The following is a 26852-nucleotide window of genomic DNA, read 5'->3' on the forward strand; positions in this document are numbered from 1 at the left end:
ATATATATATATATATATATATATATATGTAAAGTATTTATTTATTTATTTGGCTGCCCCAGGTCTTAGTTTAGCTGTGCAAACTCTTAGTCACGGCATGTGGGATCCAGTTTCTTGACCAGGAATCAAACCCAGGGCAGCTGCATTGGGAGCCCAGAGTCTTAGCTGCTGGACAACCAGGGAAGTCCTAAGACTGGTCATTTATTTTTTAGCAGCTTTACTGTGATATAATTCACTTATATACAGTTCATCCATTTTAAAGTGTGTAATTCAGTGACTTTTAGTATTTTCACAAAATTATGCAACCACCACCACAATCAATTTTAGAACATTTTATCACCCAACAAGAGAACTGTATCCTTAGCACTTATCCCCCCTTTTCCTTCAACCGCCACTCCCCACCACCTCAGTCCTAGGCAAGCACTAATTTGCTTTCCATTTCTATGAACCTGCTTATTCTAGACTTTTCATATACACGGAGTCATGCAGCGTGTGGTCTTCTGTATCTGGTTTCTTTCACTTAGCCTAGTGTTTTCAGTGTTGAAATGATGAAATGAAACAATGTGTTAGTGCTTGGTTCCTTTTTATTGCTGAATGATATTCCATTGTATTGATAGGCCACATTTTGTTCATACGTTTACCCGTTGCTGCATGTGTGAATGGTTTTATGTTCTAGCTGTTATGAATAATGCTGCTATGAATAGTTCCATGTAAATGTTTGTGTAGACATATATTTTCATTTCTATTGAGTAAATGCCCAGGAATGGAATTGCAGGGTCATAAGGTAACTTAAGCTCAACATTCAGGAAACTAAGATCATGGCATCTGGTCCCATCACTTCATGGCAAATAGATGGGGAAACAGTGGAAACAGTGGCAGACTTTATTTTTTGGGCTCCAAAATCACTGCAGATGGTGACTGCAGCCATGAAATTAAAAGACGCTTACTCCTTGGAAGGAAAGTTTTGACCAACCTAGATAGCATATTCAAAAGCAGAGATGTTACTTTGCCAACAAAGGTCCATCTAGTCAAGGCTATGGTTTTTCTAGTGGTCATGTACGGATGTGAGAGTTGGACTGTGAAAAAAGCTGAGAGCTGAAGAATTGATGCTTTTGAACTGTGGTGTTGGAGAAGACTCTTGAGAGTCCCTTGGACTGCAAGGGAGATCCAACCAGTCCATTCTGAAGGAGATCAGCTCTGGATTTTCTTTGGAAGGAATGATACTAAAGCTGAAACTCCAGTACTTTGGCCACCTCATGTGAAGAGTTGACTCATTGGAAAAGACTCTGATGCTGGGAGGGATTGGGGGCAGGAGGAGAAGGGGATGACAGAGAATGAGATGGCTGGATGGCATCACTGACTCGATGGACGTGAGTCTGAGTGAACTCCGGGAGTTGGTGATGGACAGGGAGGCCTGGCGTGCTGTGATTCGTGGGGTTGCAAAGAGTCGGACACGACTGAGCGACTGAACTGAACTGAAGGTGACTCTGTGTGTTAGCTTTTTGAGGTATTGCCATCCTGTCTTCCAAAGTGGCTGCACCATTTCACATTTCCTACCATTAATGTATGAGAATTCTCATTTTCCTATTTCCTGACAACAATTGGTGCTATCTTTTTGCTTGTTTCACTGAAGTATAACTGATATACAATATTATATGTTACAGGCATACAGTATAGTGATTCACAGTTTATAAAGGTTATACTCCATTTATTGTTATAAAATATTATAAAGTTATCAGTAAGTGGTGCTGAGAAAATTGGACAGCTAACTGTGAAAGAATGAAATTTGAACACTCCCTTACCACCATACACAAAAATAAATTTTAAATGGCTTAAAGACCTCAGTGTAAGGCCAGACACTACAAAACTCTTCAAGGAAAACATAGGCAGAACACTCTTTAACATAAATCACAGCAAGATCTTTTTTGGCTCACCTCCTAGAATAATGAAAATTTAAAAAAAAATAAACAAATGGGATCTAATTAAACTTAAAAGCTTTTGTACAGCAAAGGAAACCATAAACAAAACAAAAAGACCACCCTCAGAATGGGAGAAGATATTTGCAAATGAAGCAACTGACAAGGGATTAACCTCCAAAATATCCAAACAGTTCATGAAGCTCAATACCAAAAAAAAAAAAAAAAAAAAAAGCCACAATCTGAAGATAAGCAGAAGACCTAAATAGATATTTCTCCAAAGAAGACATACAGGTGGCCAAGAGGCACATGAGAAGATGTTTAGCATCACTAATTATTAAAGAAATGTAAATCAAAACTACAATGAGGTACCACCTTACACCAGTCAGAATGGCCGTCAAAAAAATCTACGAACAGTAAATACTGGAGAGAGTGTGGAGAAAAGGGCACCCTCCTACAGTGTTAGTGGGAATGAGAATTGGTATAGCCACTATGGATAATAGTATGAAGTTTCCTTAAACAGCTGAAAACAGAACTATGATATGACCCAGCAACCCCACTCCTCGGCGCATGCCTGAAGAATACCATACTTTGAAAAGATACATCTGCTCCATTGTTCATTTCCGCACTACTTACAATAGGCAGTATATAGAGGCAATCTAAATGTCCATCAACAGATGAGTTGATAAAAAAGGTGTGGTGCGTACATACAATGGAATATTACTCAGCCAAAAAGGGGACAAAATTGTGCCATTTGCAGAATGGCAAATGGATGGTCCACCCATGTGGATGGACCTAGAGAGTGTCCATACAGAGTGAAGTAAGTTGGAAAGAGAAAAACAAATATCGTACATTGATGCATATATGTGGAATCTAAAAAAATGGTACCAATAAGCCTATTTGTAAAGCTGAAATAGAGACACAGACATAGGGACAAACAGGTGGACACCAAAGAGGGGAGAGGCAGGGATAAACTGGGAGATTGGGATTGACATAGACATGCTACTGATAGCTTACGGTGAACCATGTCAGATGCATGATCTCCAAAGAAGAAGATTTAGCGTCGGGACCAGGGACCAGTCTTGATCACCCAAGAGCTTTTGTGTAGCCAAGTTTTGTTGAAGTATAAAAGGGGACAGAGAAAGCTTCTGACACAGATATCAGAAGGGGAACAGAGATTGCCCCTACTCTCTAGTCTTATCAAGGCCTTACATACTTTCACCAGACCCATTCCCTCAACATACATCTTAAATTAACAAGATTCAGTTCAGTTCAGTTCAGTCGCTCAGTCGTGTCTGACTCTTTGCGACCCCATGAATTGCAGCACGCCAGGCCTCCCTGTCCATCACCAACTCCCGGAGTTCACTCAGACTCAGGTCCATCGAGTCAGTGATGCCATCCAGCCATCTCATCCTCTGTCATCCCCTTCTCCTCCTGCCCCCAATCCCTCCCAGCATCAGAGTCTTTTCCAATGAGTCAACTCTTCACATGAGGTGGCCAAAGTACTGGAGTTTCAGCTTCAGCATCATTCCCTCCAAAGAAATCCCAGGGTTGATCTCCTTCAGAATGGACTGGTTGGATCGCCTTGCAGTCCAAGGGACTCTCAAGAGTCTTCTCCAACACCACAGTTCAAAAGCATCAATTCATCCGTGCTCAACTTTCTTCACAGTCCAACTCTCACATCCATACATGACCACTGGAAAAACCATAGTCTTGGCTAGACGGACCTTTGTTGGCAAAGTAATGTCTCTGCTTTTCAATATGCTATCTAGGTTGGTCATAACTTTCCTTCCAAGGAGTAAGCGTCTTTTAATTTCATGGCTGCAGTCACCATCTGCCACTGTTTCCACTGTTTCCCCGTCTATTTCCCATGAAGTGATGGGACCAGATACCATGATCTTCGTTTTCTGAATGTTGAGTTTTAAGCCAACTTTGTCACTCTTCACTTTCACTTTCATCAAGAGGCTTTTTAGTTCCTCTTCACTTTCTGCCATAAGGGTGGTGTCATCTGCATATCTGAGGTTATTGATATTTATCCTGGCAATCTTGATTCCAGCTTGTGCTTAGAGCTAACAATAGAAAGGTCTCACCAGACCCACTCCCACATCCCACAAGTCTTAAAAGAAGGGGATTAGTACTAACAGAAAGATCTTACCAGACCCACTCCCATAATATACATTTTAAGATGCCAGGATTAGTCAGAAGGTTCTCAAGAAGGAGTAACATGTCCTCAAGCAGGATACACTGTTGTTACATAATTCTTAGTACAGAGTTTAAGATGAATTGTTTTGTTGTGATACATTTTTGTTATATAATCCTTAGTATAGAGTTTAAAATGAGTGTTTTGTATCAGCTCTGGGCTTAAAGAAAATGTTTGTCCTTTTCTCCTCCTTGAGAACTCCAGACCTCTATTTCCTCCTCAAGAGCCCCAGACCGCTCTCTCCCTCTTGGGGACCCCAGACTTCTTATCAACCTACCTAGGAATTGTCTCTCTCACTACTATGTATAAAATAGATAACTAATGAGAACCTACTACATAGCACAGGAGAAAAAAAGGAAGGGACAATCTTTATAGGACATAAGTTAATCTTTAAAATTCACTCCAATATACAGTTGGTGCAGACAAATGCTGTTTGATTCCACTCACACGATATACTCAAATTCATAGAGTCAGAAAGTACATTGGTAGATGCCCGGGGTCGGGAGGGGGTGGTGGGATGGGGAGGAAGAATGGGGACTTAGTGTTTAATGCAGACAGAGTTTTAGTTCAGGAAGGTGAAAAATTCAGGAGGCTGATGATGGTGAATGGTGCACAATAATGTGAGAGTGCAGAGTGCCACTGAAATGTACAGTTGCTGCTGCTGCTGAGTCGCTTCAGTCGTGTCTGACGCCGTGCGACCCCAAAGACGGCAGCCCACCAGGCTCCCCCATCCCTGGGATTCTCCAGGCAAGAACACTGGAGTGGGTTGCCATTTCCTTCTCCAGTTAAACATGGTTAAAATAGTATGCTTTATATCATGTGACTCTTACCACAACAAAAAAACATTTTAAAAAATACTGACTATACTCCCCATATTGTACATGATATCCTTGTACCTTATTTTATACCTGATAGTTTGTGCCTCTTAATCCCCTATTCCAGTATTGCCCCTTCCCCTTATACGTCTTTTTGATGATAGCCATTCTGGTGGTCATAAAGTGGCATCAAACTGTAGTTTTGATTTACGTTTCCCTGATGACTAATGATACCAAGCATCTTTTCATGTGATTATTGACCACTTATATAACTTTGTAGAGATAACTATTTATATACTATGCTCATTTTAAAATTGGCTTATCTCTGTTTTTATTATTTAGATATAATAGCTATATATTCCAGATACAAGTCCCTTATCAGACATATTATAGTTCATATAATTTTGAGTCATCTGTTCATAGGTAAAGTGAAAAGAGTAGTTATGACTATTCAAGGAAGTTACATACAGTAAGAAACCAAATGATACCCAGGTGAAACAACACGATTTAGGGGTTGAGAAGAAGAGAAATCATAGAAAAATAATGAAGGAAGAGCCAGAAAGGGAGGAGAAAGCATCCCAGGGAAGTTGAAAAAGTAGAATTGTAGAAGTAAATGGTCAGCTCTACTGGATGCAGCAGAGAAGTGCAGTAAGATGAAGACTCAAAACTGCACGTGGGAATGGTCGATCGGAAGCCGCTGGCCGCATTTGTCAGAGCAGTTCCAGTGTAGAGGTGGGGACAGAAGGCAAGTTGTGATGGACCAAGGGAGTCATGGGTGGTAAGGAAGCAGAGACCACACTTTCAAGAAGCTCAACTAAAAAGAGATCAAAGGAAACTGGAGAAAAGGAAAGAAAAGGATTGGGGCAAAAACTGCTAGAGAGATGTTGGATATAGAGTAAAGAGATATCATCTGTGGAGCAACATTTGATCATCTTCTGGGAAGATGATCAGTTGCAAAGATGGAGGTACGTGTCTTGTCTTGAAGTAGAGACCTCTCTTTCCTAACATGAAACAGAGAGGAGATAAAGGTAGGTATCAGATCAGCTAGAACCACTGTTTGTCTTACTGTAACTCCCAGAAACTCAATTCAGCGAGGGTAGAAGTAACTATGGTTTTTCCTGTGGTCATGTATGGATGTGAGAGTTGGACTGTGAAGAAGGCTGAGCACCAAAGAATTGATGCTTTGAACTGTGGTGTTGGAGAAGACTCTTGAGAGTCCCTTGGACTGCAAGGAGACCCAACCAGTCCATTCTGAAGGAGATCAGCCCTGGGATTTCTTTGGAAGGAGTGATGCTGAAGCTGAAACTCCAGTACTTTGGCCACCTCATGCGAAGAGTTGACTCATTGGAAAAGACTCTGATGCTGGGAGGGATTGGGGGCAGGAGGAGAAGGGGACGACTGAGGATGAGATGGCTGGATGGCATCACTGACTCGATGGACGTGAGTCTGAGTAAACTCTGGGAGTTGGTGATGGACAGGGAGGCCTGGTGTGCTGCGATTCATGGGGTCGCAAAGAGTCGGACACGACTGAGCGACTGAACTGAACTGAACTGAACTGAGAAGTAACTAGTGCTCATCTACACCTCTTTCCTTTCCGGCTCATGGAAGACCACACTTGCGCGTCTAGTCCTCTCACAGTTCAGCAGGATCATATGAGCCTTTGACTAGTGTCGTGTGAATAGAAGACGTGAGTCACTTCCAGGTTTAGGCAATGTAAGGCCCACATAGGATTTTTAAAGTCCTTTTCACCCCCATGTTGTTGCGGTACTGGAGGAAACCTCAGATAGAGATGGGGCAGCCAGAAGACCAAGGTAGCTTGGAGTCCTGATATTCTGTAACTACAGTGGACAATGTGCGAGTGATAAACAAACTTTTATCATATTCAGCCACTGAAGTTTGAGCATTATTAAGAAAGTGAAAGTGAAAGTGAAAGAAAGTGAGAGTCTCTCAATCGCGTCCAACTCTTTGCGATCCCATGAACTGTAGCTGGCCAGGCTCCTCTGTCCATGGAATTCTCCAAGCCAGAATACTGGAGTAGGTACTCATTCCCTTCTCCAGGGGGATCTTCCCGATCTAGGGATCAAACCCAGGTCTTCCGCAATGCAGGCACAAGACCCGGGTTCTTTACCAGCTGAGCTTCCAGGGAAGCTCTCTAGCTACCAGGAGTGTTGTTACAACACTATAATTTAGTCTATCCTGATTAAATCCTAGCCTAAGGAAAATTTAGAATACATTGGCAATCAAGAAAGAGTTGAGTAACTTCACTAAGGGAAGGATAGAAATGTAACTGGGCAGCAAGAACCAGTATTTCAAACTGAGTTCAACAGGGTGGAGGTATATGAACCTTCAACAGGGAAGCCTTGGCAGGCAGGACCAATAAGATATTTGGTAATGGTGATATTAACACAATTTGCTCCAGAAGATATAGGAATTGTGAATGCCATCATGTTGGATCAGTCATCTGCAAAGATACTTAGAGGGATGTCAGGCCAGATAAAATAAAGACTGAGCCTGATACCTATGTCTGGTGAAAATGGGAGTGACTGGGAGCTTGTGAAATGGTAGGTGAAAGTATAAAGAGTAACCTCATTGGGTGACATAAACCTTAACTGATGAGGGGTTGTACACAACGCTGAGAGAGTGATGGTTCAGAAGCACCATTGTTGATCTAGGAGAAGGCAGTTCTCAACTCCAGACCTTGGAGGATGTAAGTATATAGAAATGGGGCTTTAGGGGAAATGCTGTTTCATTTAAGATTTCATTTAAGATAAGACTATGAAAGATACAGGAAAATATATTTGCCTTAGACTGTAGATTGAAAGGGCAAAATTGAAACTAGAACAAAGCAGGCTGCTGAAAATGTGCTTTGGTGACAGTTAATAACAAACTTGACGCTGCACAAAATTGCATCCTTGACAAAGAAGCCAGCTTGAGAAACAATTGCAGAACTTGCAAAAAGTGAAAAGCCCTGAATATGAAAAAATCTAATCTTTGAATAATAGGTGTTTCTAAAAAATGCTAACTATTAATCATAAGCAAGACAATATATGTAAAAATCCTAGTGAGTGCTTGAAAAATAGCAGACATTATTAATATTTTCATAAAAGAACACTGAGCAAATTTGCTGTCTTTTTCTGCATAAAAGCCTATCCAAAACCCTAGCATGGTTTTAAACTGAAGCAGGTGAATTTCAAGCTAATGAGGAAGAAAGTGTCTCAGACAAAACTATTAGCTACTTAGGATTCTAAATTTCTACCTGCAGTTAATAAACTGAAGAAAATTCCGTCTCAAATCCTTACTGCTATAACCCATAAGAATGTTTTCTCCAAAAACAGGAAAGAACACATTTCCATCTGTTCTTATATATACTGCAGGCCTCTATAACCAATGAGACTAATTACTGTTCACTTTGTTTTACCACATTTTTTCTAAGAAAAGTGTAATATTTAAAGGTGATATTAAGAAGAATGCCGTGAGTAACTTACCACTTTTTCACTCATGCATTTAGGATAGGAGTTTCAAAAACCATGAAGGGATTTTTTTTTAAAAAAATCATTGACCATAACTTGTTAGTGGGTGATGAACATTTTGAGCAAAAAATATTTATAGCTTTCAATATATAAAAAAATGTTCCCTTTTTGAATATGACCAAAACTTTAAAACAGGGTAGAAGAAAAAATTTATTGTATAAAAACCAGTTATTTATGTGAAGATGAAATAGATAAATTTTTTTTCCTAGTAAAAATAAATGAAAAATAAAACCTGAGCCTAGATATATCTTCAATAAAACATCAGCTTTCAACAATGAAAATAGTACAAGTACACAAACAGTGAATAAATAAAAAGTAAATTGCTTGTTTCATTGAGCATAATACCCTCCATGTTGTCACAAATAGAAATTTCATTCTTTTTTATGGCAGAGTAGTATTGTTGTGTGTGTGTATGTGTGTGTGTGTATGAGAGAGATGCTTAGTAAAATAAGTCAGACAGAAAAAGACAAATACTGTACTTTTCACTTACATCTGGAATCTAAAAAACAAATATAACAAAGTAGAAATAGGCTCACAGATACAGAGAATAAGCTAGCGGTTAAAAAGAGAGAGGAGAGGAGAAGGGACAAAGTAAGTGAAAGGGATTGAGAGGTTTTAATACAAACCAGCAGTTACAAAATAAATGTCCCAGAGATGTAATGTATAGCACAAGGAGTAAGTCAATATTTTATAGTAACTTTGTATGGTGTATAATCTATGGAACTATTGAATCAGTGTGTTGCACACCTGAAACTAAATAATATTGTAAGCCAATAAATAAATGTAGGAAAGAAGGAAGGAAGCCAGTAGCTGGTCCTCGTGGTTATATTACATGTAACCTGTATCATCACAGCCTGGTTTATTTTCGTTATTGTGTTTCTCACTATCTGAAATTGTCTTGTCATTTACTTACTGCTGGGCTGCTTTTTTCTTTCTCAACTAGTATGGAAATTCCCTGGTAGTAGGTCTCGAGCCTTTTTAATACTAGTCTCTCTCTGTTCCTGACACAGAACAGGCTGCGTGAATGAATGGATGAATCCTGAGATGAACACTTGATCCTTGTTAGCAAAGAAGGCATCTCAAGGAATATGGATGAAATGTTCACTGTTGGGACCAAAGGTGTAGTAGCTTAAGGGGAAGTCAAAACCCCAGAGAGTTCTGATAGCATGGTAGGATTTCTCATTTTTGCTTTCCTGACCTAAAGGAAAATGAAAGAGGCTGGACGGAAGATAAAGAAAAGAGAAAATTTAAATGTAGAAATGAGACTAACCACTTCCCAGTGACATTTATGCCACAGTATTTTATCAAATAATAGAGTGCAGCCCTAAGTCGAGGGATAATTCAGAATTCGAGAGTGTTCCCTTGACAGAGGGTGGTTGGCTCTCCAATGTAGGGTGCTTAAGGAAGTTATGCACAGAGAGAGCCGAAACAAAACACAGAACTAGCAGTATTCACCTTGCCTCTACCTCTTGCAGCCGGCTGAAGGTCTGAACAAAGTGAAGATAGTCAACACTGTACAAATTCAGGTTTCTAGGAGAGAAAACAAGATAAACTGGTGGAGGGAAAGTCAGAGAAAAGTAAGATTCAAGAAGATTGCACTCTATTGTTTTAACTGTAATAAAAGGTTTGCATCTAATAGAAGGCTTGGATAACACTGTCTCCATCAAGAGTTAATAAGCTAAGAGAGTATTCTGTGGATACAATGGCTGAGTGTGGATGACTGTCCACTCCCCTCCAGTACCAACTCCTGCGCTTTTGTTTTATAAGTTTATTATTTAGCTTTTTGCTTGAGTTTTATTTGCCTGAAATTTAACACACACGCACACAAACATACACACACAGAGACACAAGATCTAATTTGTGCTTCTGCAGCATTGTTGGTCTTTGATCCCAATCCTTTATTAGATATTACATTATTGCTCCACTGACTGCACTGCCCCATCTGTCATTCCAGATGCTTTCTGGAAGTAGGTTTGTTTCTAGGCTGTACGTTCTTTCTCATACTCTATTTTAAAAATTGAAGTTTAGTCGATTTTCAATATTGGATAAATTTCAGGTGTACAACATAGTGATTCACAGTTTTTAACGGTTACACTCTATAGTTGTTAAAAATATTGTCCATAATCCCTGTGCTGTGCGATACATCTTTGTAGCTTATTTATTTTATACATCACGTCATAGTTTGTACCTCTTAATTTCCTACCCTCTACTCCCTTGGCTCTACGCTCTTCTCTCTTCCCACTGGTAACCACTAGTTTGTTCTCTGAATCTGTGAGTCTGTTTCTGTTTTATTTTATTTATTGACTTGTTTATTAGATTCCACACATAACTGATAACATATTATATAAATATATACACACACACACACATACAGTCACTACATGTCCTTTATTCATTCTTTTGCTGTTGGACACTTAGGTTGCTTCCATGAATTGGCTACTGTAAACAGTGCTGCTATGAACATTGCTAAGTCACTTCAGTCGTGTCCAACTCTCTGCGACCCCAGAGACGGCAGCCCACCAGACTCCCCCATTCCTAGGATTCTCCAGGCAAGAACACTGGAGTGGGTTGCCATTTCCTTCTCCAATGCTATGAACATTAGAATGCATGTATCTTTTCAAATTAGTGTTTTCATTTTCTTTGGATATATACTCAGGAGTGGAATTACTAGATCATATGGTAGCTCTATTTTGCTTTTGTGAGGAACCTCCATACTGTTTTCCATAGTGTCTGCACCAATTTACATTCCCATAAATGGTAGGGATCTAACAGAAGCAGAAGATATTAAGAAGAGGTGGCAGGAATACACAGAACTGTACAAAAAAGATCTTCATGACCCACATAATAACGATGGTGTGATCACTCACCTAGAGCCAGACATCCTAGAATGTGAAGTCAAGTGGGCCTTAGGAAGCATCACTACGAAAAAAGCTACTGGAGGTGATGGAATTTCAGTTGAGCTATTTCAAATCCTGAAAGATGATGCTGTGAAAGTGCTGCACTCAATATGCCAGCACATTTGAAAAACTCAGCAGTGGCCACAGGACTGGAAAAGGTCAGTTTTCATTCCAACCCCAAAGAAAGGCAATGCCATAGAATGCTCAAACTACCACACAATTGCTCTCATCTCACACGCTAGTAAAGTGATGCTTAAAATTCTCCAAGCCAGGCTTCAGCAATATATGAACTGTGAACTTCCAGATGTTCAAGCTGGTTTTAGAAAAGGCAGAGGAACCAGAGATCAAATTGCCAACATCCACTGGATCATTGAAAAGCAAGAGAGTTCCAGAAAAACATCTATTTCTGCTTTATTGACTATGCCAAAGGCATTGACTGTGTGGATCACAATAAACTGTGGGAAATTCTGAAAGAGATGGGAATACCAGACCACCTGACCTGCCTCTTGAGAAATCTGTATGCAGGTCAGGAAGCAACAGTTAGAACTGGACATGGAACAACAGACTGGTTCCAAATAGGAAAAGGAGTACGTCAAGGCTGTATATTGTCACCCTGCTTATTTAACTTATATGCAGAGTACATCATGAGAAACGCTGCACTGGAGGAAGCACAGCTGGAATCAAGATTTCCGGGAGAAATCTCAATAACCTCAGATATGCAGATGACACCACCCTTATGGCAGAAAGTGAAGAAGAACTAAAGAGCCTGTTGATGAAATGAAAAAGGAGAGTGAAAAAGTTGGCTTAAAGCTCAACATGCAGAAAACGAAGATCATGGCATCCGGTCCCATCACTTCATGGGAAATAGATGGGGAAACAGTGGAAACAGTGACTGACTTTATTTTTCTGGGCTCCAAAATCACTGCAGACAGAGATTGCAGCCATGAAATTAAAAGACGCTTATGCCTTGGAAGGAAAGTTGTGACCAACCTAGACAGCATATTAAAAAGCAGAGACATTACTTTGCCAACAAAGGTTCATCTAGTCAAGGCTATGGTTTTTCCAGTGGTCATGTATGGATGTGAAAGTTGGACTATAAAGAAAGCTGAGCGCCGAAGACTTGATGCTTTTGAACTGTGGTGTTGGAGAAGACTCTTGAGAGTCCCATGGACTGCAAGGAGATCCAACCAGTCCATCCCAAAGGAGATCAGTCCTGGGTGTTCATTGGAAGGACTGATGTTGAAGGTAAAACTCCAATACTTTGGCCACCTGATGCAAAGAGCTGACTCATTTGAAAAGATCCTGATGCTGGGAAAGATTGAGGGCAGGAGAAGAAGGGGACAACAGAGGATGAGATGGTTGGATGGCATCACCGACTCAATGGACATGGGTTTTGGAGGACTTCGGGAGTTGGTGACGGACAGGGAGGCCTGGCGTGCTGTGGTTCATGGGGTTACAAAGAATCGGACACAACTGAGCGACTGAACTGAACTAAAGTGGTGTTAATTATAGTTTGCTTGAATAGCTGGTAGGATAAATACACCCCTTTCATCATCTCTTCTTTCCCTCTTCTTCTTTTTTTTTTTTTACAAAATTTATTTGTTCATTACTTTTTGAAAAATTATGTAAAAAATATTTGAATTACACTGAAATTATAGGTTAATTCAGGGAGAATTGCCATCTTTTACACTATTGAATCTATTAGTGACCATAGCAGCACTTTACATCTAAGTCCTTTGCCTTCAGTAAAGTTTTTATCATATTCTCCACAGTGTCTTGTTTATATCCTAAAAAGTAAACAAGAAAAACATAAGCAACTTGATGGAAAATGGGCAGAGACTATGAATAGGCAATTCATATAAGTGAAAATCTTGTTGCCTGTAGACATATGAGAAAACACTACCGCTAACAAGGGGAATGCAAATTAAATCAAAGTACCATTTCATACTGTCAAATTGGCAGCCATTAAACAGTGTGATGGTATCAAGTGTTGGAAATGATGTTGAACCTTTAAACTCTACTGATGGACAGATAAATTGATATAACACTGATGAGTAGAATATGATTGAAAATGTTCATATGCTATTACTACTAATTCAGTTTCTCTCTATAAAGAAACTCCTGCATGATTTAAAAGATATTTGTTATTATAAAATGCTAAAACAACTTAAGTGTCTTTAGTAGCGAAATGGCTAAACTGTAGTTTAATTACGCAATATAAATCTGTTCAGCAGTTGAAATGAAAAAAACAAAAATCAGTTCTCTGCTCAAAAACATAACATGGCTGACAGAAGAGGTTGCAAAAGTGAGTACCACTTACATGGTTTTTAGGAAAACAAAATAAAAGTGTTTTATGTTGTTTATGGATACGTATGTGAGTAATGGGCTTTCCAGGTGGCTCAGTGGTAAAGAATTCACCTGCCAAAGCAGGAGACAAGGGTTCGATCTCTGATCCAGGAAGATTCCCTAGAAAAGGAAATGGCAACCCACTCCAGTATTCTTGCCTGGGAAGTCCCATGGATAGAGGAGCCTGGTGGGCTGCAGTCCATGGGGTTGCAAAGAGTCAGACATGACTGAGCACGTGTGCGTGCACACACACACATACACACACCTGTGCGCGAATAATAAAAGAACAAAAATTTACAAAGGAATGACAAAAGTCAGCTTTAGAATAGTAGTTACTTCTGAGGTGAAAGAAGAGGAGGGAAGAAAGGAGAAAAGGGCTAGGTTTTTCTCTTTTTTTTTCTGTAAAATCCTTTCTTAGAAAAAAGAAAACCAAAGCAAATATAGCAAAGATTAGTATCTGTCAAATATGGATAGAGGTACATAGATATCTATTATATTTTGAGATTTTCTGTATTTTTAAGTTCTTTCATAATTTGTTTTAAAAAAGCTTAGATTTAGCACTGATGTAAAAATAGATATTTAGATGTCGTAACACAGTAGATTTCTAACCTAACTCCATTTTACATATGTAAACATAAAATGCTTTTGAATTGTAAATAAACATGGAAATTTCCAGGAATAGAGCTATGCAGCAAATCAAGGCAAAACTAAACCAAGATTTCTTTTCTCGTTTGAAACACCATCCATTATGGCAATGACAGGTGTGGTATTTGAGTTACGGTACAAAACCCCTGTGTCAATTCAACGATAGAGTTGCTAGGCGTCTACATATGGATTCAAACAAATCAACGTTTCATGAGGTCATCTAGGATAGTCAATAACTTATTAAAATTTATACCACATCATTGTAATGTATATTATTTTTAACAATCGTAACTATATTTATGATTATCAGAAGCTACTTTTATTTTGCCTTTACATGTTAGCTAGGTACTAGATTGATTTTTAAAAGATTACGTATGAAAGTGGATGATGTATATTATTTATGAATTTCATTGTGGAATAGAAAAGGCACGTCTCAGAGGGTTGCGAAGCACTGGTCTGGCCTCAACTTCCATTTCCCCGCTTACATACAAAAGTTTGTAAAAACAAAAGTCAGCAAGAAATCAAGTCCATCAGGACAAGGAGGGAGGCGGGCGCTGGCTTAGGGTTGGAGTAAAGACGTGGCTTCGCGGAGTCTGGGAAGATGAAGCAGTGACGGTTTCCGCGGGAACCGAGGCCTGGCCCCACTCCCACGGAGTTTCCGAGGTGGTAGAACTTGGCCGGGAAGGTGGGGTCTTTGGAAAGCGTGCTTCTGAGAGCCAACTCATGGCCTGTAGAAAGCAGCAGAGCCCAGCAGAGGGAGCCATACGATGATGGGCCACGGGTGATCAGCCAAGTCAACAAATGGGTCCTGGGAGGTAGTTTAATTTTACCTGGAAAAAAGGAAATGTGAGGTCTCATAACTAGGATTCACATAATTGATTCCGTCTGTTGAAGGGTGATGAAGGGAGCCTATCATGCAGTATGGGAAAACAGAAAAACTTTAATTTTCACGGACACTGTGTCCCTCCTGGGGACCGTGTCCCTGTTTTCCTGGCTTCAGGGGCATCAGAGCGCCATTCCTGTGGCCAGTGTCCTCTCTGTGCCGCCCTTACCCTATGTCCCCTCTGCATCTTATTCTCAGTGCACACAAATCTGTTCTTCTTCGCCTACCGATGAAGTCTAAAAAGTCCTGGTTCTTTATAAAGCAATGCAAATTAAAAGTTTTCTCTGTCTCATTTGCTACCATTTCAGGCTAGTTCTGGAGTCTATCTTGCATAAATTAGAAAGGTCATGAAGGTCTTTCTCTCATTACAAGTTACTTTACCCCAGAAATAACTTACTGTTCTTCCCTAAAATGAAAATTGCTACAAATTTTGTGGGGCTATAGTTTACAGAAATATAAAGAAAACTTTTCAAGAAACAGACTGTGTTCCTACATGAAAAGACTCTATTTTGTAAGAATATCCATTCTTCCTAAGTTGGTAAGCACACCACAATAACTTCCACGTGAATTAAATGTTAAATGTTTTAAAATATATACAAATTAAATTGTAATTAATCTGGCTAACGTTGAAACCTCTGAGAGGAGTAGGGCATTCTAATACCAAAATCAAAAACAAATGCACAAAAAAAATACAACGGGATTTTTTGATACCATTTTTTACTTCCAAAATTGCAAAAAAATTTTAATTATGTATCTACATACTAGGTGAGTAAAACAGCACTCATTCACCAATGAGAGATAGTTCAGTTCAGATCAGTCACTCAGTCATGTGACCCCATGGACTGCAGCACGCCAGGCTTCCCTGTCTATCACCAACTCCCGGAGCCTATTCAAACTCCTGTCGATCAAGTCACTCTTTAAATAGCTCAGATGTTTCAGCTTAATGATTCCATTTGGGGGGAATTTATGTATGGATGTGAGAGTTGGACTGTGAAGAAGGCTGAGTGCCGAAGAATTGATGCTTTTGAACTGTGGTGTTGGAGAAGACTCTTGAGAGTCCTTTGGACTGCAAGGAGATCCAACCAGTCCATTCTATAGGAGATCAGCCCTAGGATTTCTTTGGAAGGAATGATGCTAAAGCTGAAACTCCAGTACTTTGGCCAGCTCATGCAAAGACTTGACTCATTGGAAAAGACTCTGATGCTGGGAGGGATTGGGGGCAGGAGGAGAAGGGGACAACAGAGGATGAGATGGCTGGATGGCATCACTGACTCGATGGACGTGAGTCTGAGTGAACTCCGGGAGTTGGTGATGGACAGGGAGGCCTGGCGTGCTGCGATTCATGGGGTCGCAGAGTCGGACACGACTGAGCGACTGAACTGAACTGAACTGATGCTAAGGAAATAATCTTAAAATTTACATATGAATTTATCAATTGTAGTATTAGTCATAAGATCAAAACTTTGGAAAAAAGTCTTTACATCTAACAGTAGGGTAAACTGACTCTGTGGAATATTATGTCATTATTTTAAAATAATATTTTAAATGATAACATAACAATATGGAAATGCTTTATAATAGTAAATAAAAAGCAGTGTTTGTTTAAAAATATTGAAATATATCTAAACTAATTGTTAATTAGGGAAACATAACATTCAAACACAATGAGGTATCACTATGTACTCCCATGCTGCTGCTGCTGCTGCTGCTGCTGCTAAGTCGCTTCAGTCGTGTCCGACTCTGTGCGACCCCAGAGACAACAGCCCACCAGGCTCCCCCGTCCCTGGGATTCTCCAGGCAAGAACACTGGAGTGGGTTGCCATTTCCTACTGGCTAAAATTAAATAGATTGAAAACCCCGAATGTTGGTGAGAACCCTAACATGTGGCTTATGGGAGTGCAGACTGGTACAATACCTATTTTAAAACATCTAATGATATTGGGGGGATGCCATGGAGGAGGGCATGGCAACCCACTCTAATATTCTTGCCGGGAGAATCCCATGGACAGAGAAGCCTCGCGGGTTACAGAGTCAGACAAGACTGAGCAACTGAGCACGCACACAGACACAATGCACAGTATATATTAGGTCATGCTGTGGGCTTCCCAGGTGGGGCCGTGCTAAAGAATCTGCCTGCCAGTGCTGGAGACGCAAGCACATGGGTTTGATCCCTGGGTCAGGAAGATCCCCTGGAGAAGAAAATGGCAACCCATTCCAGTATTCTTGCCTGGAAAGTCCCATGGGTAGAGGAGCCTGGTGGGCTACAGTCCATGAGCCACAAAGTCAAAGAGTCAAACAGGACTGACTGAGGGACTGGGCGTACACACAAACATACAGGGCATGTTATATATTATGGGTGGAATTGCGTCCCCTGTTTGGCCCCCTAAAAAGAAGATATGCTGAAGTCCTCATCTCTGGCAGGTCAGTGTGTGACCTTGTTTGGATGCGGGGTTGTTGCCGATGTAATTCATTAAGATGAGTGGAGCAGCCTGGGCCCTTGTTGCAGTACGACTGATGTCTCTGTAAGAAGACAGCCTTGTGAAGACACAGAGGACCACGTGAATATGGCGGCAGCCCCTGGAGGGTACATCCACAAGCCGAGGCACACCAAGGATTGCTAGCCATCACCGGAAGCTCAGAGCGAGGCACGAGACAGAGTCCCCCTTTAAACTCTCTCAGAAATAGCCACCTTTATCAACACTTCAATTTCACTTCTGATCTCTAGACTCGTATACAAATTTCTGTTGTTTGTAGCCACCTAGTTTGTGGCATTTGATTGGCAGCTCTAGGAAGCCAATACACATTTTCACATTAAAGATGTATATATTTTTACATTGCCAAGAATTTATGTTTATGGTCTCTAATTTCTTGAATAAATCACAAAATTTTAAATAGAAGTAGTCAAATCATTCTACTTTATGTGTAGTTCCTGAAAAAGTTCACTCAAAGACACAATTCAAATATAAAAACAAGGCTCTCCGATTCAGGAAAACAAACCGGGCAGTGTATCTAGTTGTAGCAAGAGGTCAAGGATCCATTGTAAATGTCCAAATACATTAAAAAATAAAGGACGTGGTTTGTTCCAAGTTGGCCTGGGAAATTTCACCCTGACCCTCTGATTCCCTTTCTTACTGGAAATTCTCCAGTGTCTGAAGTGACCCTGCACTGGCTTCTGGGAAGACATTCATTTCATTTCACTCTAGGGCACAGAAAGGCTGACCAGAAAGCTCTGACCCAGAGCTGCTCCAGGGTGGAATCCTGATGAACACGGATGGCAGATCTTCATGAGGGACCATCTTTGCTTATAATTCTGCTGTCTGAAGTTAGGAGCAGAGACAGTCTCAGACTTTACAGAACAATGTGCTTTCAGAAACCTCACTAGGGGTGGATTTTGTATTAGACAGCAGGCAAGCTGGTAGGAGTATCCCCTTTCTTAAATGTGTTCCATATGGTCAGAGGACGCCGTGAAAAACGGCATAAAGGAGCAACACATGGAGAACAGATTTTTTAAATTAACAAAATGCAACATGACTTCTCTGTTGCTTTCAAGTTTTCAAATATCCAAGGACAGCAAAGCAAACAAGAAATTGTAGAGAAATTAATGAGGTAGAATGGCACAGTGGTGAGAGATTATGAAGCCAGGCTGTCTGCTTTCAAACTTCTGTTCTATTGCTTCTTAGCCTGGTATAGGTATTAGCCTAAGGACAACTTTCTTCATCTGTAAAACTGGGATAAAAATGCACCACCTGCGAAGAGTTGCTAGGGAGATTCCATGAGGAATATGAAAAGCATTTAGCCCAGAATGTTGTACATGGCAAGTGCTTAATAAATATTAGTTGCTACCTTAATAATAATAATGATACAAGTCTTCCCAGATTTATCCTTGAAGTGACTATAAACATTTCCAATAAAACTGATTATAGAGTAGACCCCCAGGTCATTTAGCTTACCCCAATTAAACTAGGATGAGAAGGAAAATTTCAGTTTCTCAGATTGATCATTCTAGTACTTAACTTTCTAATCAGAAAAAATAAAATTTACTCATTTTCCTGGTCTGTTAAATAAGTGGTTGGATTAAGTAATTTCTAAGGAGATTTCCAAGCACTCATAATTTGTATTTCTAAATAGCCATTGTCGACGATAAATTGCACGTTAACAGTCTTTCTTTTTTTTCGATGCGTGTTTTATTTTCCCAGCTTCTATTATTTTCCTTTCAAAATGTGGCCTTTAGTCTAGTTTGGTCATTAGAGTATTTATTTTTGCTCCAGTTGCGTTCCAAAGGAGCCTCATAGAATTCAGCGGCTTGATGTTGTCAGTGTTCAGTCAGAAGACTGAATTTCTATACCACTAAAGTTCCCGTGTACCAAGTTTTCAGGTTTAGCTGCTTGGGAAGAAAAAAAAAATGACATGATATTTAAGAAATCTCATCAAGAAATTGATGACTTTTAAAGCCACACATATAACATATAAGCCTCAAAGATTGTGATATAACCTTTATTTATTCATTTTTTAGTACTTGCTATTTTATAGATAAAAGCTATTTGGTTATCAGAATCACTTTGTATTTGCCAATCCACCTAGGAGTAGGAACCAGAACTCAACCGACAATGCTGCAGCGCACAGTCCCAATCCTTCCTTCTCAGGCCCTCTCCCATCACCGCATATATTTACTGCTTGCCCAGAAGGTGGCACTGTCGTTTCAAAGCAGTGGCTCCCATGGGGTCCAGAAATGGAACTTGGAAAAATGGGTAGTGGGAAGCAGCGAGAAAAGGCCTGTTTAATGAGCCTTGTGAGTAATGGTAAAATATGTTTAAATAATTGTCTGCTTCAACCTCCCTTTCTAGGGGCGAACGTGAACATGAAGACCAACAACCAGGATGAGGAGACGCCCTTGCACACGGCTGCCCACTTCGGCCTCCCTGAGCTGGTGGCCTTCTACGTGGAGCACGGGGCCATCGTGGACAGTGTGAATGCCCACATGGAGACCCCGCTGGCCATCGCAACCTACTGGGCCCTCCGCTTCAAAGAGCAGGAGTACAGCCGGGATCATCACCTCATCTGCCGCATGCTGCTGGACTACAAGGCGGAGGTCAACGCCCGGGATGACGACTTTAAATCTCCGCTCCACAAGGCGGCCTGGAACTGCGACCACGTGCTCATGCACATGATGCTGGAGGCTGGCGCAGAGGCCAACCTCATGGACATCAACGGCTGCGCGGCCATCCAGTACGTGCTGAAGGTCACCTCCGTGCGGCCCGCCGCCCAGCCTGAGATCTGCTACCAGCTGCTGCTGAACCACGGGGCTGCTCGCATATACCCTCCACAGTTCCATAAGGTGAGGCTGCCGCGTGGGGAGCTGGGCCGATGGGCAGCAGGGTAATGGGAACTCAGAGGGTGGCTCAGTCTGAAATCTCCAAGTCTCTCAAGCCTGTTGGAGGCCTGGCTAACTGCCTCTGACCTTCAATCTGACCTTCCATTTGTTATATACCCCTAGCTATCTCAGCCTAGTCCACGTTTGTTTGAAATCTGGGCTGAGAGCAGAAAAAGAGCAAGAATAGCAGGTAATTCTCCATGGCTTGTGTGAACACCAGTGAACTGGTAGTGGCTTCCTGGGGGACTGAATGGGCAAGATCAGAAGGATACTGATCATCTGCAGAAGCGGCGAATGGCGTCACATGTGCATAAGCGTCTCTTCCGCAGATGTCTACCCTATAGACGACAGAGCCTGCTTTGGAACTGGTTTGAATACATGAAAGGGCGGCTCAGTTTTCTAGTTTAATGAAAACTAACATTTATTAAGAATTAATAGTTAATATTTATTATAGAAAAATTATATTTATTAAGCACACATAAATCATCTTACGTTTCTTAATTTAATTCATTTAATTCTGTAATAATCTGATAAGGTAGATTATATTATTATACCTATTCTATAAAGGAGGAAACTAAGGCACAGAATAGTTAAGTAATTTGTCTGATCTCACACAGTGGCACTGTAGGTATTCTACCTTAGTTCACTTGGTGCTAGTGTTTAATTTTATAATATACTACACAACCTTTATTTTAATAGTATTTATTGATAATTTCTAATGGGCTGCTGCTGCTGCTAAGTCGTTTCAGTCGTGTGCAACCCTGTAGACAGCAGCCCACCAGGCTCCCCCATCCCTGGGATTCTCCAGGCAAGAACACTGGAGTGGGTTGCCATTTCCTTCTCCAGTGCAGGAAAGTGAAAAGTGAAAGCGAAGTCGCGCAGTCATGTCCAACTCTTGGCGACCCCATGGACAGCAGCCCACCAGGCTCCTCTGTCCATGGGATTTTCCAGGCAAGAGTGCTGGAGTGGGGTGCCATTGCCTTCTCCGTCTAATGGGCTAGTAGGGACCAAATATTAACAATATTGGCAAGACTAATACATGGTCACTACTCTTAGTTAGCTTAGGATCTAGCTGGAGAGACAAACACATAAAGAGGTAACTTGAATATTTCATGGTAAATGACAAAATAGAGGAGTGAAGGGTTCTATAGCACATGGGAGAGAGTTTAGCATTAAGTTGATGATGGTACTTAATTTGGAAACCAAAATGCCCTTCACCTAAAATAAATCGAATGATAACATACCTAGGACCCCACTCATCTAAAAGAATTAACAGGCTGCAGAGGAGTTTTATGTGCTCACGAATGCAGGGTCACAGAAAGCTAGCTGACAGGAGTTTTACCAAATTCACAGCCAGCTTCTACCTCCTACCTCGGTAAAATGTCTGAAGCCTTGCAGTGGGAAGGTTAGTTGGAAGAGAAGTTCCACTAAAGAAATTTAGGGGAGGTGCACTCAGCACATTCCATACAGTCGACCCACAGACATCCCAGCGCAGATGTGATGAGTCTGATGATTCCTGAGATCTCAGGAAGGAATATTCTTTTGGTTGTCAGTGTTTCAATGGAGGACTTTTTTTTTCTTTAAAATTGTATATAATTCCCATAATGTCCTGGAACTTTATCAAACTTTTATAGAGAATTCCAAGAGGTTGTGGCTCAGCTGGTAAAACAATCTGCCTGCAATGCGGGAGACCTGGGTTCAGTCCTTGGGTTGGGAAGATCCGCTGGAGAAGGGAAAAGCTACCCACTCCAGTATTCTGGCCTGGAGAATTCCATGGACTGTAGAGTCCATGGGGGTCACAAAGAGTTGAACACGACTAAGCGACTTTGACTTTCACCTTCCGAAAGATTATGATGATTAGAAATAAGATAATAAATAATGTTACAATAATATCCTTTGTTGAGTTCTAGATAGGCTTTATACAGATTATTTACTTTTATTTTTATAATAACCTCTGAGGTAGGCATTGATATTATCCTCATTTAAAAGGTGATGGAATTCAGATACTTTTCTAAAGTCACGCAGAGTAAGTGGTCAAGCTCATTTATTTGTTTACTGAACTGTATATTTCCTTTTAAAAAATTATTTTTTACTGGAGATTAATGGGTTTATAACACGTTGGTTTCTGCTGTATAGCAGAGTGAATCAGATATATCCATGTATTTAACAAGATTCCCTGAGTACCTATTATGTGCCAGGAACTGTTCCAGGAGATAGAGACAGAGCCATGAATTAAACAAGGGCCTTCATGGAAGTTGCTGTCTAGTGGGAGGTAGGGAAAAACAAAACAGCAGATGAAATAAATACACTCTGCTACGTTAGGTGCTGTGGAGACAGTAAAGCAAGGTAAATAAAATAAGAGACTGTGGGGTTTCTTCGGTTTACGTATGTGCTATTTTACAAAGGCTGATTAGAGAAAATGAGAATGTGAAGAAGCAAGTCATGTGGATACCTGGGGGTGGGCGGAGGTGGGAGGGGAGCATTCTAGGCATAAGAAAGCAGGTGCAAAGATTCTGACGTAAGAGAGGACTAAACATGTTTAAGGAAGCCAGAGTGCCTGAAGTGGGGTGAGAAAGAGGAAGGAGAGGTCGGAGGGGCATATGAGAAGGTGGTTTGCATACCATTTATATGGCCTTGTAGGGTGTGCTGATGGGCTTTCCAGGTGGTGCTAGTGGTAAAGAACCCACCTGGAAACGCATGAGGCATCAGAGACCTGGGCTCCATCGCTGGGTCAGGAAGATCCCCTGGAAGAGGGTGTGGGAACCCACTCCAGTATTCTTGCCTGAAGGATCCAGTGGACAGAGGAGCCTGGCAGGCTACAGTCCATGGGGTCATAAAGAGTTGGACATGACAGAAGTGACTTAGCAAGCATGTACTGGTTGAATATAGGTGGCATTTCAAATAAGATGAGGGCTAAGTTGCCACTGGGCTAGACAACTAGTCTAGTTTTACTGGGGACCTCAACAAGAGTTATTTTGGTGGGACATTGGTGAGAAAAGGTTAATCGAAGTGGATTCAAAGGAAAAAGGGATAAATGGAAGTGAAACCAGTGGAGAATTGGAGGCATTTTCTTAAAATGGAAGCGTAGCTGGAAGGGAATGAAGGCTGATATGTTTGTTGACTGATGGGAGTGTCCTAGGAAAGGGAGAAAAATGCCTTGCAGGCAATTACTTGGGCACCGTCTTGATTTGGAGACAGAAGATGGGGTCTAGGGCCCAAATGGAGGTGTTGTTCTTAGCGCAGTTCGTCCATCATAGTAGAAGGGAAAGCAGTGCCTGTGTACCCAGATGTGGGGATGTTGGTAGATATGTTAATAAGAGTTTGTACAAGTTCTATTAAAGTTGCTTCTGTTTTCTCAATGAAGAATGAGAAGTGGATGGAGACGAGGTCTGAAGGCTTAAGGCAAAGGTGAGGGTGTGAGATGTGTATCATGGGGAGCAAATGGACTTGGGAAATATAGTAGGGTTGCTGGTTGGCTCAAGCCTATTAAAGGTTAATAGTCATGTGTTTGATTCAGAATGAGGTCTGTCTGACTCCTGAGCCTAAGCCCTTAGATTTAGCAGTTTCCACTGTGTTTTCTGTTATTACCCAGGAAGTGTAATGAAACCTGAAGGATCACAACACAAGAAGAGACCTAAAGAGGTCATTATATTTAATTCTCAAGACCTTAGGGAGAACTAGTGCTCTTATTGTGTTTGCAAATCTCCATGAAGGCAGATTCTACAGCATTCCCTTCCTTGGGCATCTCGTGGATTTTGGACCCCTACCCCTACTCCAGCATCCCTTCCTTTTTTTTTTGCTAAATCATATAAACTAATCCTTTACTTCTTATTCCTGACCTAGAATAACTCATATGTATCCTAGTAAATTTTTACATCTTTGTGAAATCAACCTTGAATATTCACTGGAAGGATTGATGCTGAAGCTGAAGCTCCAATACTTTGGCCACCTGATACAAGAGCTGACTTATTGGAAAAGTGCCTGATGCTGGGGAAGATTGAGGGCAGGAGGAGAAGGGGGCAACAGAGGATGAGATGGTTGGATGGCATTGCCGACTCGATGGACATGAACTTGGGCACACTCTGAGAGATAGTGAAGGACAGGGAAGCCTGGTGTGCTACAGTCCATGGGGTTGCAAAGAGACACGACTTAGTGACTGAATAATCAGTTTGTACCCAAGGCTTCCCTTTTCCCACATCAAGGTTTGTATTTCTCCCAAGTTTTTAGCTATTACTTATTTTTGCCTCTGGATCTTGGTCAGGGTATGTCTGAAAATATCAAGAATTAGAGCAATGCTTAACCCTTATGTTTTCTTTATAAAATTTGAGGAAAGACTGCTGCCTAAATGGCCTGGAAAAATATTCATAACATCTACTGTTGAAGGCACCTGGTTGGCCTCAGTTGTTAATTCTCACCTTCCTTGCAATTTCCTCATTGACCAATGGGCTTTGGAATGAAAAACATACTTTTTTATGATAAGTTTTGATGCAAGCACCTTAGAAATAAAGTCAGTTGGTCATATTCTATGATAAACTGAACAACTTTTATTTATAGTACAGTGATCCATAATTTTTAGCTATGAATATCTACTTCTTAGTTGGCACCCATTTTCTGGATCATACACACTGGTATCTAGATTTGGCTAAAACAGTAGGTATTAACAATCTAACCCTAACTCAGCATTTTAAACTACATATGACAGCCGCTGTGCTGCTGCTGCTGCGTCACTTCAGTCGTGTCCGACTCTGCGCGACCCCATAGACGGCAGCCCACCAGGCTCCCCCATCCCTGGGATCCTCCAGGCAAGAACACTGGAGTGGGTCGCCATTTCCTTCTCCAGTGCATGAAAGTGAAAAGTGAAAGTGAAGTCATGCCTGACTCCTAGCGACCCCACGGACTGCAGCCTACCAGGCTCCTCTGTCCATGGGATTTTCCAGGCAAGAGTACTGGAGTGGGTTGCCATTGCCTTCTCCACTTATGAAAGGGTTCCTAATTAAAATTTTTACTTCTGCTTTGTCACTCATGACTAGTGAAATTCATTCTAGACTTTGCTATGCTATGCATATCAGGAATAAAGAAGCATAGAATTTGGGGGGGAGGGGCGTCAGATAAATTTGTGACTGCCACTCACCTAAGAGTGTGATTTTGAATGAATATCTTACTTCTGGAGCCTCAGTTTCCTCCCCTGTGAAATGGATATGCTCTATGCCTTGGCAGTAATATGCAGACTGATGCCTTCACTAGCAAGTAATGAACCGTACTCATAGTACATCACAAATATGCTCAGAGCCCAGAAGATGGTGCCAAACATATTTGTATTTTTTTCTGGAGTCAATTTCGGTTCTTGCAAGGTCCCGCCCCCAATTCCTCAGGCCAACCTTCCTTCTGCATCTATAAATATCTTTCCCTTGGACTACCTCCATTTTTTAATCTCCACCCACATCTCACTCTTCATAGTGGGACTTGGAGAAGACAAAAAAAAAAATCCGTCTCTTTCTAATATGACTCATTTCATAAAGCATAATTTTGTGTATGTTTATGCTCTAAGGCCATCTTCCTTCCAGGGAAGAGGATGGAGGGAGACCGAGGGCATGGAGGTGCCAGAGAGACATACCTTGCCACTTTATCCATGAATAATTATATCCTTCTCCTAAGGTTGTTTTAAGAATGAAACACGGTAATATTTTAAAAGTGTTTATCATTTCTGGTCATATGTGTGTGCTAAGTTGCTTCAGTCATGTCTGACTCTTGCAACCCCGTGGACTGTAGCCCATCAGGCTCCTCTGTCCATAAGACTCTCCAGTTAAGAATACTGGAGTGGGTTGCCAGGCAACCATTAAATAAATAGTAACTGCATCTGCTGTTACCATTACTTATCTGTTGAGCAGTAGAATCAGTTACCCCACACCTGGGTTGCCCACAGCAGTTTCCCAGGAGAGACAAGGTTTGAGAAGACCTAGAGACTAAATGTTGAGTTTTATTCTGAAATCCCCTGCTGGGAGACTGTGGATAAAACAGATCTCTGCAAAAGTAAGTTGTTCAGTTGCTAAGTCGTGTCTGACTTGCTGTGACCCAATGGACTGCAGCATGCCATGCTTCCCTGACCTTCACCATCTCCCCGAGTTTGCTCAAAATAATGTCCACTGAGTTGGTGATGCCATCCAACCATCTCATCCTCTGTCCCCCCTTCTCTTCTTGCCTTCAATCTTGCCCAGTATCAGAGTCTTTTCCAATGAGTCGGCTCTTCAT

The 26852-nt window shown here is 41.1% G+C and overlaps 1 protein-coding gene across 1 annotated transcript in view; it reads left to right on the top strand.

The window, feature by feature from the left end:
- Nucleotides 1-26852, top strand: part of ASB4 (ankyrin repeat and SOCS box containing 4) — an 85403-nt gene that overhangs the window by 41907 nt on the left and 16644 nt on the right. The window contains exon 3 of the mRNA XM_052638594.1: nt 20077-20567. Within this exon, the coding sequence (XP_052494554.1) occupies nt 20077-20567 (491 nt within the window). The remainder of the gene's footprint in view (nt 1-20076; nt 20568-26852) is intronic.

The sequence above is a fragment of the Budorcas taxicolor genome, chromosome 4, assembly GCF_023091745.1.
Source record: "Budorcas taxicolor isolate Tak-1 chromosome 4, Takin1.1, whole genome shotgun sequence".
Classification (NCBI taxonomy): domain Eukaryota; kingdom Metazoa; phylum Chordata; class Mammalia; order Artiodactyla; family Bovidae; genus Budorcas; species Budorcas taxicolor.